General features: G+C 53.0%; 2 protein-coding genes across 3 annotated transcripts in view; one reads left to right on the top strand and one right to left on the bottom strand.

The window, feature by feature from the left end:
• Positions 1 to 306: 306 nt before the first annotated feature.
• SLC33A1 (solute carrier family 33 member 1) lies at positions 307 to 10,604 on the bottom strand. Of its 2 annotated transcripts, XM_053986153.1 has the most exons (6): positions 9,876 to 10,604; positions 5,571 to 5,761; positions 4,765 to 4,949; positions 4,236 to 4,353; positions 3,304 to 3,519; positions 307 to 1,621 (listed from the first exon to the last, which is right to left on the bottom strand). In XM_053986153.1, the coding sequence occupies exons 1-6, from the start codon at positions 10,591 to 10,593 to the stop codon at positions 1,454 to 1,456; spliced, it is 1,596 nt and encodes a 531-aa protein (XP_053842128.1). In that variant the 5' UTR covers positions 10,594 to 10,604; the 3' UTR covers positions 307 to 1,453. The 2 variants fall into 2 exon arrangements, with proteins under 2 accessions (XP_053842128.1, XP_053842130.1); XM_053986155.1 differs by lacking the exons at positions 4,236 to 4,353; positions 5,571 to 5,761.
• Positions 10,605 to 11,712: 1,108 nt separating this feature from the next.
• Positions 11,713 to 15,889, top strand: part of GMPS (guanine monophosphate synthase) — a 28,247-nt gene continuing 24,070 nt past the window's right edge. Inside the window, exon 1 of the mRNA XM_053986223.1 lies at positions 11,713 to 11,850. Coding sequence (XP_053842198.1) covers positions 11,824 to 11,850 — 27 coding nt within the window. The 5' untranslated portion in view covers positions 11,713 to 11,823. The remainder of the gene's footprint in view (positions 11,851 to 15,889) is intronic.

Consider the following 15,889-nt stretch of genomic DNA (forward strand, 5'->3'; position numbering starts at 1 on the left):
GGAAATTGGAATACATTCGGCTTGGGCAGTAAAACCCACGTGATTTCACTTAGCACGAGTGGTTTTGCTGTGCCTGAAGCAAGCTGTGAGGGGTGACCCTCAAGGGAGGGGACAGAGCACAGGAGAGGACAGGCCCTCCTTACCCCTGATGCCAAGGAGACCCTCTGTACACCCACCCACCCCCCAGCACTCCGGAGGTGCTATTGGGTCACTTTCCCCATAAAACACACAGCAGCAGAAGATCCCAACCCCCCTCCCAGCCCAGTCCTTCCAATATTGACAAGAAACGGGGCAGGGAGCGTCGTGCACCTTTCCAAGGGATGTTTAATAGTTTTCCTTTTTAATAGCAATGTTCCACATAGACCCAGCGGGGTCCGAGTGCCTCTCCAGCACCTGTGGGTCCCTAAGGCACTCAGGAGGGAGCTCAGTGGGAGAAATCCAGCAGGAATGTTTCCACCACATGGCGCCAGCAGTGAATTCTGCAGCAGCTCTGCCACAGGACCGCGCCCGTTTCATTGGTGTGAGGGCGAGTCCTGCACCAGCCCCCTGGGAATTTGGCAACTCTGTCACCACCAACTCACTCTGCTCACCCCCGCCTGGGGGGAGTCTCGGTGCTCCCACTGCTTTTGAGAATGAATATTCAAACTTCAGTAACACGGGTTGGAAAACCAACGGATTGGTTTTTCCCCCCATCAACTCACCCCTTCCAAAGGCGCACGTGCCCTGCCTTGGGAAGCACCTCCCGTTCCAGCTGCAGGACTCAAGGCTCAGAGGATTGTGCGTTATTCCAGTCCTACCTTACAGCATTTTGCCGTCAAGAAAGTACCTTGAACGTAAATCAAACTGCCTTGAAACAGCGGAAATAAATTAAACAAATGTAATTTGCTTATAAAAATAGTTTCTTATAAATCTTTAAAGCTTATAAAAGCCAGAAAATACATTTAAAAGAATCTCCGGAATATTTCATCCTTTGAGGCGTGGTTACAGTTCAGAAAGTGAGAAGAAGCGAAGCCCACAGACATCTCACACTGATCTTCCCACAAGGAATTCCACAGTACCATGCTTAACCTGCAAGTCAGAATGCCTTGGGCATCCTTCCCCGGGTCAGCTGCCCTGTCAGATCATTTCTGTGTGAAAATAAAAGCTGGCACTCAGCTGGCAATGCTGCTGCCTCTACAGCCAGGGCACGAGGAGCTTTCCCAGAGGTGCCCTATGGAATCAGCAGCTCTGGAGTCAGGGGTAAGCATGGAGCACGGAGGTGCTGCTTTAGGCATTCCTTTCTGAACTGCCCGTGCTGTGGGGAGGGCAGTGGTGCCACACACAGCCCTGCCTCGGCCACGCAGATCTCCCCGGCGTGGCACAGGAACACCGAGATTCCGGGGTGCTGATTATGGGATATGTCTTTGTAATAAAACTAAAACCACCTTGCTGGTCCATCCAACACCTAAGTGCATCAATTGCTCCTCCTGCACTTCCACGAAGACTGTCCTTCGTCCTGCAGCTTTTTGAATTTTGGTCCAAGGAAGAACCACCAGGCAAAGCCCAGGATGACGCAGACGACGGACTCCACGTAGTACCCGTCCAGGGTGGTGATGCAGGAGCCCCCAGCTGCTGTGCACAGCTGAAACAGAGCACAGGGCAATGCACTGAGCACACGGCACTCCAGAGCTGCAGGGGTCTCCCTGCTCCTGGTCAGGACTAAACGGAGTTGTTTACTCTTTGTTGTTTCCTGTGCAGCTGGTCAGAGAGGCTTCCGAGCTTATCAGCAGCATGGACAGTAACAAAGTACCAAACCTGCTCTAGACACGTGGGAAATGGAGCACGTCAGCCCAAAGGGCAAACTCCACAACACAGACACAGCCCCACTGTCCGTGCTGGCCCGCAGGGGCAACCACTGCTCCCAGCCTCACAGAGAAAGATGATTTTCTCCCTAGCCATCCATGTCGTGGACTCCCCAGACCTGGAAATGTCCAGGGCCAGGTTGGAGAGGGCTGGGAGCAACTTGGGATAGTGGAAGGTGTCCCTGCCCATGGCAGGGGTGGCACTAGAATGGCTTTTAGGTCCTTCCAATCCAAACCATTCCATGATTCTGTGATTCTGTATCTGGAAGAAACACGCCCAGGATGGTTTTGAACTGGAAGACAAACACCCAGCATTCACAAGGTGACTGTACAGCCCAGGATTGTTTCTGCTATTGTTTGGCTTTCAACACTGCTCTAATCCCAGGATTAATCAATTCTCTGAGCTGAGGCTCTGCCAGCAGTTTCATTATGCCGAGACATGCCAAAGTCAGATTAGGAATAAGAAGGGAGTGGTGGTGGTGGAGGAATGTCACCAACTAGGAGGATGTGAGAAAAGATCAGAGGAGTGAGGTGAAGGAGGAAGGACTCAAGTTCAGTAGAGGCTGAGACACAAGGAACCTAATTAGTGACAGGCTAATGAGCGAGAGGCTGGGAAAGCATCTGCTGCTGAAGCAGTTTCCCCTCTGCACCAACAAAAACTGCACGTCCAGTTCAGACAAATCATGCAGGACTCTAGAACACTTTGATCATTTAGAGAACCTCCATGTCCTAGAGCATCCTGGCATTCAGGAATGAAATAAATCTCAGTCATGAGCACAGAAAAAAAAAAAACAAAACAAAACACCCAAACATTTCCACTCTTCAGCCATGTCAAATGTCTCATTTGCTGTGAGGAGGTGAATTTGAAATGTTGCTTTCCCAGCAGTTTTGTGTCCTGTTGTTTGATCTGCGTACAGCAAGTTCTTTGTTCTCTTCCACAGGGCTCCCAGAACTGGGCAGGCAGCCAGTCCCACTTGATTTCATGGGGAAAGTGGACACCAAAATCAGAGAGCAGAGCAGCATCTTGGAGAAGGTATCAAGGCAGGCAGATAAGAAGCCTCCAGGGAAACAGGAGAAAGAAAAACCTGCCACAGAAATGGAGGGCCCTGGGGGACAGAGAGCCTGCCATGGACAGAGCCCCTGACTGCACAGCTCAAAACCACACCTACAGGCTCCTCACCCTGCAGGGAATGTGGCACCAGTCTGGTGCTTCCACCCCAGCTCAGCACAGGAAGAAAGGGCTCACTACTCTGCAGCTGCAAACCCTGGGAAAGGGGTGGTTATTCAGAGTGCACAGCTGTTACAAGACTGGATTTTATCACCCAGGAAAATGAGCTCCATCACTGGGAATTTGTGAGCACAAGCCATACATTGTGAAGGTTTCCAAAGGCAAAAAAATACTGCAAGAAGCCATTTAATTGAGACACTGAGCAGAGAACCCCCCCCCAGCCCCCAGACTCACCTCTGTGGCCGCTGCAGTGGCACAGGTGTGGCCCTGGGCCCCGGCACACTCCTTCACTGTGAGGGGGTCCACCAGCCACAGGGCCACCGTGGAGGGCCAGTTGCCCCCCAGGTTGGACACGGTGTTGAGCAGGGTCATGTAGGTGCCCCCGATGAGCGGGTCGCTGACCTTGGCGTTGAAGGCCATGATGGCCACGTACATGCTGTACAGGGTGATCTGGGAGGACAGACAGGCCAGAGAAAATGAAACCCCCAGCACGAAAGCCCTGCTGAGAGATGCCCTGAACTCAGCAGCACTGACTGGAAAATGATCCCAGCAGCAGCAGTTCCTCCTGCAGCCTGTCCCTGTGCTGACTCGGGGAGTGCCCTTGCTGCTTGTCTCAAGCCACGCTGCGACAGACCCAGCCCCACAAGCACTGGCATGACTTGGGGTATCAAACTGAAATACAATCAGCCAGCTAAAACAGCACTAACCACAACCCTTCTGCATTTGAAAATCACCTCTCAAGGCCCTGCTTTCAGTTCTGATCCAAAGACCACGCTGTATCAGGTGCTTGTTTCCCAAGTCTTTGGATCAGATCCATTATGGTGTTCCTCCAACAACTGAGTTTTTTCCCTAAGACCAGGATCACATAACTTTATTTATTTGCACAACCATCAGCATGCCTATCAAGCTCAGACACAGTTCTGGGATTTCTCCAGCTCCTCTGTGCTTTTGAGCTTCTGGGTCTGGGGAAAAAGGAATCTGGGGAACTACACTGGACATGGACAACTCAAAGTAGCTCACAGATGATGTCCAATGGAGCACAGGGAATGGGGAGGAGTAACACCAGCAAGAGTCAAGTCAGTCCTGCCACACAGCACGGGTCAGGCTAGAGGGATTCCAGTTTGACCCTGGAACATCATTTCCCCTCCCCACACTGTGAGTGTTACCTGGTGTAGAGCATAACTCAGCACCACCACAGCGTAGTAGTAGACAGGAAATCCTCCTTCATGTTTTACTTTAGGAGCCCACCACACCAGGAAAGTGAATTCCAGGCCAAGAAGCAACCTGGAGGGATGAGAAAGATGATTTGCTATTCCAAGTAACTCTTCCCATGTGTTTCCTCAACACGAAGCAACCATTGAACAATCATAGTGAGTACTTTAAAATAGTTTAGATCCGAAGGGTTACACCTATTTCTATCTCAGAATTAGATACCAAATATTTGACAAGCAGTGACATTGTTAATTAGGAGCAGCAGAGCACTGCTCTAATGCTGCTGAACATGCACATCCCCAACACCCCATGCTCTGCTTCCACACAGTGACACTGCATGAACCACAGTTCAACTCACTGTGACAATCCTGACACACTTCTTTGGACCTGGCAGTCAGAGAGTTACACACAAAACCCTACAGGTGATCTGAACACACAAACTGAGCACACATATCACCGTGTTCCACTAAAATGAGGCTTTACCTGTAAGGCATTGCTTTGTAGAAGGTGTTCAGGGGCTGGGGGCCCGCTGTGTATTTGCTGATAACCAGAGGCAAGATGATCTGCAAAGGAACCATTGGAACTGCCAGCAGAGCCAGGTGCTCTTTGGGGACTCCCTCCTCCACCAGTTTGAGTCCTGTTACAGCATCTGCTGCTGAAAACCCAACCTGCAATGTTAGGGAGACAAAATAAGCTGAGGAGAACAGGGAGTCTGGCTAGAAATTCAATTTACTCCCTATCACGTAAATCGAGAAATGGATACAGAACACACTGTCACTGAAGTCACTTCTGCCCCTGATTTGGTTTCCAAATTAGTTCCACATGTTCTACACTTGCACACTTACTGTCATCACAGCCAAAACTATTCCAGGAACATTAAGTAGCACTGCCACTCATTCCTGTGCCTTCACTGCTGTTGGCATCCTCAGTGTCCAACCAGGAGCCATGGAAACAGCTTGGACAGAGCTGGGGATTCTGAGCTAAAAAGAAAGATTTTCTGTCCTTTTAACTGCAGGCTACACAGCCTGTTTAAAAATGTACTTTACTTTAATACCACATTGCCACCAAGCTTCTATTCAATGCTTGTGTTAAACACAAAAGCTCACACAAAGCTTTTCTGCTGCACAGCCCTGCTCAGCACAATGGGATAAGCCATTTTGCTTGAATTTCATGTGGAAATTCACAACTCTTGTGACAGCCAACAGCAAAACTAAGTTACATCCTGGGGACTCAGCAGCCTTCTAGACCCTGATGCCAGCGTTTAACAATTCTTAAGTGTATTTACTTACTTTTGAAGTGAGGATCAAGAGACAGAAAGTAAGAACTGCTGGCATCTTGATTATTGAGAATAGCAGCCTGTATGTGTCAGTGATGCCTTTTGTTTCTTCCTTTGCTGGTATTAGCTCCTGGTTTTCTTTTTTCAGAAAGGCAACCAATGTAGTGGTAACTAAGAAGACAGCTCCCCAGAAAAACAGGAAATCTGGAGGGGAAAATAGAATAAAAATTCCTTTGTAGCAGCCATGATTGACAGTTGTAGAATACAAACCTAATAATCAAAGTGGAATAAAAACAAGCAGCAAAAGCAAACCAGGAGCTACATACAGTGAATGACACAGCTCTGCCCTCCTCTGAGAGGAGGTGTTTGCTGGATCTGAGGCAGAGGAGCAGCAGCAAACCAGGTCACCTCCCTGCTGTTTGGTGGGTTATCACCACAGTGAGCATGTTGGAGGAGGAACAGAGGCAAAAATGAACACGTTGAAGGATTACACACACAGCCAGCACAGGCTGATAAAGGAGGAAAACCACATGTAATAGTTAGAAGAGAGGGAAGAACCTCCAGAGGCAGAACTCCTGCCCAGCTCCTCCCTTACCCTGCACTCAGGGAACCACTCTGTGCCTCAGCTCTACATCCCTATCTAATACCCATCTCCCACCTGCAGGAAAAAGGGATTTAGGAGTGTGAAGATGGCCCGAGGAAAGTTTTTGCAGAATTCTAAGGAGTCCTCAGACCTGTCTGGCTGAAGTGGAGACTCGGCAGCATTCCAGTGCTCTGTTTTAGGCAGATCAGTATCTGCTAAATCGTGGATGTGGGACAGAAAAAAGCCACCAAGAGAGTACTTCTGGTTTAGTGAATGGCCAGTTCAAGATCATCCTATCCTCTGCCTCTAGGACAGAGGCAGGAAGGAGCTCAGCCATGTGCAGGGGGTGGGACAGAAGCAGCCTTTAGTCCTCCAGGTCAGGAGCAGCTCCAGCAGCCTCTGGGGGCCTCGGCAGGAGCAGCGAGGGCTGGTGAAAGGGCAGAGACAAAGGCTCGGTCAGTTATCGCCTGCTTCTCGCGCACAGCAGGGAACAGGCTCGGCAAGCTGGAAGAAAACACGCAAGGACTGCTCCAGGTGTGTCCCACCATTCCCAGGGTAACAGAAAAAAGGCTTTTCACACCATTTCTGCTACTCTTCCCTTTCCTAAAATAAACACGACCTCACAAGCAGCACTGTCAAGATTGCTCTCCCTTAAAAAAAAAACAAGGTGCCCTGAACAGACATTCTCAAGGAAAGATGCATTTTCTGAGAGTCTCACTAATCACAGCTGCTGGCTGCAAAGGATGTGGAGGAGCAGCTCTCTAATAATAACCCTGAGCATTATCACTGCAGTGAGAGACACAGTGCAAGGATGGGGATAGAAATAGCTCTGAGCATCATCACATGAGTGCTCCTGATCAGGCCAGCCCTGTCAGCTGCAGCACAGCACTGCAGGGGCTGCATCAGCAACAAAGCAAAGCAAGAAAAAAAGAAAAAACCCACCATATCCATATATATAGTAGTTCAGACGAAAAAAGTGGGTTTTTTGAGGCTGTAGGCAGTTTACACAAAAATAAGGTACATTTCCTTTCAAATACAAGGAACCTCACTAACAGGCTACAAGCAGAAGAACTTTGAAATTAGAGTTTACTAAGGGATTTCAAGGACAAACTTTCTGGTCCCACCGCTGCTGCTTCCCCCATCCCTATTTTGTTTCTGCAGCTACACTACTAGTAACAAAATAAACCACTGAGATGGGGCAAAACAAGTTTTTGAACTAGATCAGGGATTGATCAGGCTGGAAAACAGCCTGAAGAAGGTACCCAGGTGGTACAGGTACCCAGGATCCCCTCCCAGGAGCAGGGGTGCTCCACAGTCCCTGGCACAGGTAAGGGGCACCTTTGTCCTGTGTTCACTCTTTCCCACTGTCCTTCCTTCCTTGCTGGAACGGGCAAACCAGGCAGGAATCACAAAGCCAGCCAGGGAGCTTCCCCTGCTTTAAAAAAAACTGAAGTCACCTGAGCAGCAAGTGCTAAATACATCCCAGGACAATCAGCCCACAGAAGGGTTTTTCCTGTTTCCTTCTCTGGCACTTCAGCCTGACACAGCCCAACACAGCCTTTGGTTTGGTGAATTTGATGATGGGTTTACTTTTGTCCATATTAATTTCCTGAAGTTAATGAGAACAATGAATGCTGCTGCTGCTTCTCAACAACTCAAAGCTGACTTAGGATCACAGAATATCTTCAGCTGGGACGGACCCACAAGGCTCATCCCAACTCCTGGCACAAGACATCCCTGGCAGTGCTGTCCAAAGGCTCCTGGAGCTCTGGCAGCCTCGGGGCCGTCCCCATTCCCTGGGGAGCCTGGGCAGTGCCAGCACCCTCTGGGGGAAGAACCTTTCCTGATATCCACCTAAACCAGCTCCCTCGGGGTGCTGCTCCTCTGGATCATGGAGTGTTGACTTGTTCCTTCCCTAGCACTGGGCTCAGCCTACAGCAACAGTGCTCAGAGATCTGAGCTGGCAGAGAACGTTCACCTTTTCCAGCAGTGAAGTTTTCTGCTGCTTTACCTGCCAAACCTGCTCATCACCAGCCCATTACAGCCAGGGCAAGGACCAGTGAGTCCCTGTGCTCCTCAGTGAGCTGGTTACTGCTGCTGGTCTCAGCTGCTCCAGGGAAACACTGAACTGTGCCACTCACATGACTGAGAAACAGAATTTTTTTACAGTTTTACTACCTGAAAAATCATATCCTGCAACTACAGTGTCAGTTATTTGCTGTTCTTACTCCACCCACATCAATACTCCAGGGCAGGTAAAGAAGGTGGGATTGGTGCTGTTTGGAGATAATATCTTTTAAAAACAACACTTTTATTTATACAAACAGCCCTGAGAGAAAAAAAACCCCAAACAACAAAAACCCTGGGCAGTGAGGGAAGTACAGCCAAGCCGAGCTGTCTGAACAGCAGTGGCTGCAAGTTGCATCAGCAGCAAAGACGTCAGTGTGCACTGCAGTGAGGGATGGACACGCCAGCCCAGGAGCTGCACAGCTCCAGGGACAGCCAGGAGCCAGCTGGGACACTTGGAGGGCCACTCTGTGCTCCCTGACATAGGCCAGGCACGAGGCTGGCAGCAGGGAGCAAAGAGCAGGACTGGTCAGCAGTGGTGAGAGCTGCAGCGAGCAGGCAAGCACAGCAGCTGTGGGAACTGCTGTCCTGATTCAGCCCCGAGGAAGGGGCAGGACAGAAAGCAAAGGTCCCCTTCACACAATTCCAGCCTCTTCTGGCATACCTGATCTGAGGTGGCACAGTGTGAGGGGGAGCAGAGACTGAGACCATGGGGATCTGCTCTTCACTGCCAGGCTCACCCTGAGGCTGCAGCCAGAAGTGCTGCCAGCATTTCCCCTCCTCCCTCAAACTTGCAACCAAACCAGCTGTCCTTGAAGCATCTCCAGGGTAATACCCCTGCCACCACACAGAACCTTTCTGAGAAAAACCCCCAACCCCAGCAAACAGAAACATCCCTCCACTACCAGCCAGTTATGCTTGGATTACCACACTCCATTGAATTTGCTGAAGAGAAAAAGCAAATCCTCCTTAATTTACTAAAATAAGGCCTTCCTTCAGAAACTAGCTACATGCTCAACCCTGTGCACCTTCACTTCTATTCTGTGAAAAATATCATATTGAAAGAATATCTTTTTTATTTTAGTTCCCCTCTTTCTTCTTCCCACATGGAGACTTTGGCTTGTTTTTTTTTAAAGAGTAATCTAGTCCATGGGCATTAAACTAGGAGGAAAAAAAAAAAAAAAGAGTTCCTCCAAAGTGCTTAGGTCAGCCAAGATAATGACAAGGCAGGTTTTCCACACACTTTAGCCCAGAAAAATCTGAGCTCCAGTGCATGTAGCAGTGGGCTCTGCCAGCCTCCAAGCAGGCTGTGCTTTCCCACGGGGCAAGGGACAAACCAAACCTGTTTGGTTCCCAGCGTCCCACCACAGAGGGGTCCAGGCACAGGGAAGAAGCATCCTGAGGAAGATATAACAGGAAAAAAATCCTTTTTTTACTAGGAAAAAATCCTTCCCTGGAAGGGTGGGCAGGCCCTGGCACACGGTGCCCAGAGCAGCGGTGGCTGCCGTGGATCCCTGGCAGTGCCCAGGGCCAGGCTGGACAGAGCTGGGAGCACCTGGGGCGGTGGAAGGTGTCCCTGCCATGGCAGGGAACCTCTTTAGTCCCTTCCAAAGCAGCGCACTCGCCGGCTCCGTCGCGGCACACGCGGGCTGCAGCGCCCGGCCCTACCTGAGAGGGTGACGATGCCCCGCGGCTGCGGCTCGAAGCGCAGGTACTTGTTGCAGAAGGAGGCGGACTCCAGGGCCAGGAACAGCACGTTGCCCAGGAAGTAGCCGGCCGTCTGCCCCACGGAGTTGCAGGTGGAGGCGTAGCCCACGTTCTCCCGGGACAGCATGGTGAGCGCCCAGCCGTCCACCGCGATGTCCTGCGTGGCCGCCAGGAACTCGAAGAGGAAGAAGGTGACGGTGAGCGCCGCCACGTCGGGGCCGCGGCCGTGGCCGTCGCCCAGCAGCGCGTCCACCTGCGTGGACATGTAGATCATGAAGAGCCCCAGCACGTACTGCGTGGGCACCAGCCACGACTTGCGGCGGCCGAAGCCCCGCACGTACACGGCGTCCACCAAGGGCGCCCACAGCAGCTTCAGGCTGAAGGGCCAGAACACGAAGCTGAAGAAGGCCTGGTCGGTGTAGCTGGCGCTCTTGCTCTGCAGGATGAGCGGCACGCTGCCCGCCAGCCCCAGCGGGATGCCCTGCAGCACGTACAGCACCAGCAGCAGCAGGATGCTGCCCAGCTCCGCGCGGTACCCCCGCGCCCGCTCCGGCAGCAGCGCCTCGGTGTCGCCGGGCAGCCCGCCGCGGGGCGGCTCGTCCGTCAGGTCCAGGCTGTGCTGGCGGGTGGCGGCGCGGCGCTGCCGGCCGCCCTCCTCGGCGGCGATGGCGGGCGCCATGTCCGGGGAGCGGCCCGGCAGCGGCCCCGGCGCCGCCGCGCTGAGGGAGCCGCCCCGCCCCGCGCGGGCCAGGCGTGGCCGCGCCTCATTGGTGCGCTGCGGGTGACGTCATGCGCGGCACCGCCCCCCTCGGCCCTGATTGACGGGGCGGCAGGAGCGGAACTGGGGACGGGAGCCGGGATCGCTGGAGCGGCTCCGGGCCCGGGCAAGGTTGAGGGAGCCGAAGCTGAGCTTCTCTCCTGCTCAGCCTGGAGAGGAGCCCTCAGCCCTGACTGTCCCTGGGCGTCCTGAGCGCAGGGAGCGTCACAGCTCTGCTCTGCCCAGGCTCTGCAGGGACTGAGCCCAGGAAGTCCCACCTCGACAGGAGGGAGACCTTTCCTGTGAGCACTGGAACAGAGACCAGAGAGGGTGTGCAGTCTCCTCACTGGGGATATTGCAGACCTGGATTAGGACACAGTCCTGTGCCATGTGCTCTGAGATGACCCTGATTGAATGCCAATGTAAATACAAGTGTAAGAGAATGACACGTCCCGAAAAACAACAGACCAGAAACCCCGATTTTGAACAAAACCTGTACATTTCTGTCAGCCGCAGGACAGAACAGTTTGGAATTTGACAGCAGAACCAGACGCTGGTGTGTGATTTCATCTTAACCAGGATTCCTTCATTCACCCCTTCCTTCATTCCTTCTGTTTACACTCATGTTCAGGGAAAGGCATCAAAACCGCGCCGGGACCGCTCCAGGAGGGTTCCACGGACGCAGTCACGTTCCCCGGTGTGCGCTGGGGAATCACCGAGCAGGCACAGCAGGTTCAGCGCCCGAGGCCGGGATGGACGGGACGGGATGGACCCGGCCGATGGAAGGTGTCCCTGCCCACGGCAGGAGGCGGGACGGGATGGGCTTAGAGCTCCCAACCCAAAGCAGCCGGCGATCCCAAGACTCCATAAGATGGAGCATCTTATGGAAAACCCACTCACTGCAAAGCTCTGATTGTTTTTTACCATGACAACAGAGCAAAACGAGCCGGCCGGAGCGCAGACCCGCCGCGGGCGCCGGGCTCCCCGGCGTGTCCCCGGCGTGTCCCCGCATCCCCGTCCCGCCCCTGACCCCGCCGCCGCTCCTCCCCTTCCGCCGGAGCGGCCGTGCCGGGCGGCTCCTCCTCCGCGGGCGGCATTAGCTCATCGGCCGCGGCTCCTCGCGGCCCTTTCTTCGCGCTGCCCGCCGCCCCCATGGCCCTGTGCAACGGGGACACCAAGGTCAGTGCTGCGGCCGCGGGGCGCGGGGCTGCGGCCCGGCCCGGCCCCGCGGCCCGGGAGGGGAGCGGGGACCGCCCGCGCCCTCAGCCGCGGCTGCTCGCAGAGCGCTAATTCGTTAATTAACTGATTAATTCCCCCGAGCGAGCGGGGCTGTTCCGCCGTGCTCCAGCCGGCTGTGTCCCCGCTCGGGGCCGGGGGCTCGGTTCATTCGCCCCGGCCCGGGTGCCGCCGCTGCAGCCCCGGGGACGGGGCGGCCGCGTGTCCGTGTGGCCCGGGCACGGCGGGGCACGGGACGAGCCGTGCGCCCTAGGGGCTTCCAGCTCTTTCCGAGAATGCAGCTTCCCACCCGAGCTGCCTCGAGCCGCCGCTGTAGCGGGATAAAAGGCTTCTTCTGCTTTCTTTATCTGGTCTGCACAAACGCGTGGCTCCGGGGCGGTTCGAGCGCTCGGTTTCTGAGGGCTCGCTTGGTCCCCGTGTAAGTTTTCTGACACGCTTTCCCTTGGCCGGGTTCACAGCCTCCCCTCCTGGCCGGGGCTGCTCCTCTCCTCCCTCGTTCTCGGCTCTTTATCTCGTTTGCACGAAGCTGTGCCTCTGGAGGGCTTTTTGAGTGCTCGGTTCGTCCCCGGGTGAGTTTTCTGGCCCGTTTTTCCCCGGCCGCGGTCGCAGCCTCCTTTCCTGGCCGGGGCTGCTCCCGGGGGCTCCAGTTCTCCCTGGCCGTGGGCTGTGCAGCTCCTGGCTCGTCCTGCACGAGGGAGAGCAGCTTCTGCAGCTTCTGCAGGGACCGGCTGCCAGCAGCCCGCCGACACCTGCATGGGACTCGTGTCCCTTAAAGTTCCCCTGGTATAAAGACTTGGGGGCTCTTGTCTCGCTCTTGGGGATGGCCTGAGTTTGAGGGAGCTGCTTTCCTGTTGTACTGTGAAGTACGAGTGAGCGTTCTTAGACCTGCTTTATTTTGATGCCACGGGGAAACAGTTAAACTCTTGTAAAACCTGTGCTGGCTTGAATAGTGCAAGATCAAGGCTCCTGGTTTAGGCTTGTCCTGAGCTACCAGCATGGGTGAAAGCTCAGGGCTGCGGGCTTGGACAGAGGAGCTGCTGCTGCTTTCCAGTACTCCAGAATGGGACTGGTCTGTATGGAAATGTGGTTTATAAATTGCATTAATGACCAACCTGCAAGCCTGTGGGTGTGTGAAATGCTGAAAAATCCTCTGAGTCTGCACACGTGGGCTGCTAGGAGCTTGCACTCTCAGTTTAAGGCACTAGGTAGGTATGTGAGGAACAGGATTTGTGGTGTCCTTGGCTGGTAACCCAAGCCTGGTTCCAGTTCTCCTACCTCAGCTCACTAGAGAACTCGGAATTATTTGTTTTCGACACAGAAGAGCAGCAGCAATGGAAGATTTTGTCCTCCAGCGTTAGCGTGGTAGAGCTGAAGTGGTGGAATGAGGCTGGCAGCACAGCTGGGGTGACCACACGGCTCAGGTGGCACGTGGCACCTTGGTGCCGTGTCTCGGGTCCATGGTATTCAGGGTGACTTTTGATTTGAGTTAGCTGAATAGAGACTTTCTTCTCTCGGTGTGCACGAGTTTTTAGTCCTGCTTTCAGTCCTGCTCTGTGGACAGCAGCGTGGTGCCTCTGCCCCACGCCTGGGACAGGTGTCAGAGCAGCTTCCACAGGAGGCCTCAAAACCAGCACATCCTCCAGACTTTTGTGTGAATAGACCACAGGAGCAGGAGAAGGAAGGCAAGGAGAGCTACTTCTGCCCATACTGAGGGGAAAAGGAGCTTTCATTAGAGGCTCTTCAGTCCCAGCAGGAGGAGGTGCTGGCTCCACAAGCCCCATCCACCCCTGCAGGAGCTGGGCTGTCTGGTGTCCTCTCAATCTCTGCTGGCACGGCCGTGGCGTGCAGAGCTCAGCTGCCACGTTGGCTGCACGTGAACAGCATCTGTGCCTTTTTGGATTTCATCAAGTGGAGTTTCCCTTGGTAAATTGGGGTTTAAAACCCCTAGCCTTGGAACTGTGCCTTTCGATAAGTAACGCCAGATCCTGTGATGACTTTTCTGCCCCTTTTTCCTTTCCTCTTTTGGCCTGTGATTTATGGTGGTGCACGTTGGGCTCTCTTAGTTCTGAGCCCCCTTACAGTTCTACTTGTCTGGTGAGTTCAGAGGAGTTTGGATTGCTGTCCTGCTTCTGCTGGGATCTGAGGGAGGTGCAGGTTCAGGACACAGACCTACTCATGCTGCATTAACAGTGATCCTCAAGCTACTCCTGATGTAACTTGGGGCTCTTTCTGTTTTCACACTCCCCCCCCCCAGCTGTTGCTCGTGCCCCCATTAACCACACCTGCCTGCCCAAAGCATCAAGGGTAGGGCACTGAAAACCAGATTAATTTATTAGCTACAGGTGTGGATGCTTGGCTGTCAGTCCAGCTGAGCTGACACCAACAGTAACTCCTGTTTAGTCTTTTTTCGTGAGGGGCTGCAGAGCTCTGGCCCTAAATGACACAACCTACTGCTCTGAAGCAATTAAAGACTTCAAATAAAAAAATAGCACTGCAAGGAATAGTGTTTTCCCCAAGATGGGCTCAGGAAAGCACAAGGATGTTGGTCTGCCTTGCAGGAACTGCTAATTTAGGAATTGGCAGGTGAACATGCCCAGAATCACTCTAAAATTGATTCCCTGCCTGCACTGGAAGGGAGGACAGCTCTGGTGACTCTGCCTCGCTGGGGGTGTGGAGGGGTCTTTGCTGCAAAGTCTGCTCTCTTCCAGCATGTGCACTTTTTGTTGTGTAACCCCAGAATAAAAGTCATTAAGAGCTCCCCATCAGGCAACTTGGCTGCCAGCTGAAGGGCAAAAATTAAATATCTGATTTTAACCTGGATTTAGGCTTTTGAGGGATTTAGCGCTATTTTTTTCCCCCCACTTAGGTCCTTTAATTAAGATAAAACCTCTTCCAGCTGGTGTGAACTTTGGAGGTTTCCAGTGTGTGTGTTGGGAGGTTGTGTCCCAGCACGATGATGCTCTCCAGGGTCACCTGTGGCTGCTCTGGGGCGAGTTCCTGCCCCAGGTGGAAATGCTTGGGCAGCTGTGATGGAAACAGGAGGTTCTGCTGCCTGCTCCAAACCAGCAGAACGACTCCAACCTGCCATCAGTAAAACTTGAAACGGAGCTCCAAGATGTTTGGAGGCAGCGTTTGCCAAAGTAAAACCCTTCCCAGTTTGTCCTTCACCAGGCTGCATGGGCAAGGACGGGGTAAGCTTTAAGTTGGGGGAAGAACGCCTTGACAGAAGTCAATTCTTTATGCAGCAGATTTTTGGTGGTGGAGGATGGCTGTTGATTCTTCCTTGGAGATGCTCTGAAAAGGACACTTCCATGCAATAGCTGCCTCTCCTCACAAGCTTCGTTAATGAAGAAACTCGGCCTTGTGTGTTTTAGCACTCTTTCAGATTTGGCTGAAGTTGGCCAAGCAGTTCAGATGTGAGGGGCTCAGAGGGAACCACTGCTTTGTTCTGACCTGCAGTCTGCTCAAATGCTGCACTCAAAATGTGTTGGGTTTGTTTTTTTTTTTTTTTTTGAATCATTTAGCAGCGACATTTGTTCTCAATTTTCCCTTTTTATTCTCTCCAGGAGGTAATGTCAAGTGAAGTTCGGCATATGAGCCAGCGTGACGGGGGAAACGTTTTTTGTTTGGTTTTGTGCTGTTTTGCCTGAGAAAAAGGCCGATGCTGTCAGTTCTCATGGGCTGTGCTGGGGTTCATGTGGAACTGGAAAATGGGAAAAGATGGAGAGGCTGCAGATGGTGATCAGGGCATATGAGCTCTTGCTGGTGGGAAGCTCTGCCCTCATTAGATCATTAGCATTTTTCTTCCCTAATTTGTGCTCTGTTTGGTTTGGGGGATGGGATGTCGTGTCTGTGTGTCTGCTTGGGATGTTCTGTGCTGGTGTCCAGCACCTTTGTCTTGCCAGTGCCTCAGCTGGTCCTTATAATCTTCAAGGGTTTTTTGGTTGGTTGGTTGGGTTTTTTTTTTTTTTTTAATTTTGAA

The sequence above is a fragment of the Vidua macroura genome, chromosome 10 (genome assembly GCF_024509145.1).
Source record: "Vidua macroura isolate BioBank_ID:100142 chromosome 10, ASM2450914v1, whole genome shotgun sequence".
In the NCBI taxonomy this organism is placed as follows: Eukaryota; Metazoa; Chordata; class Aves; order Passeriformes; family Viduidae; genus Vidua; species Vidua macroura.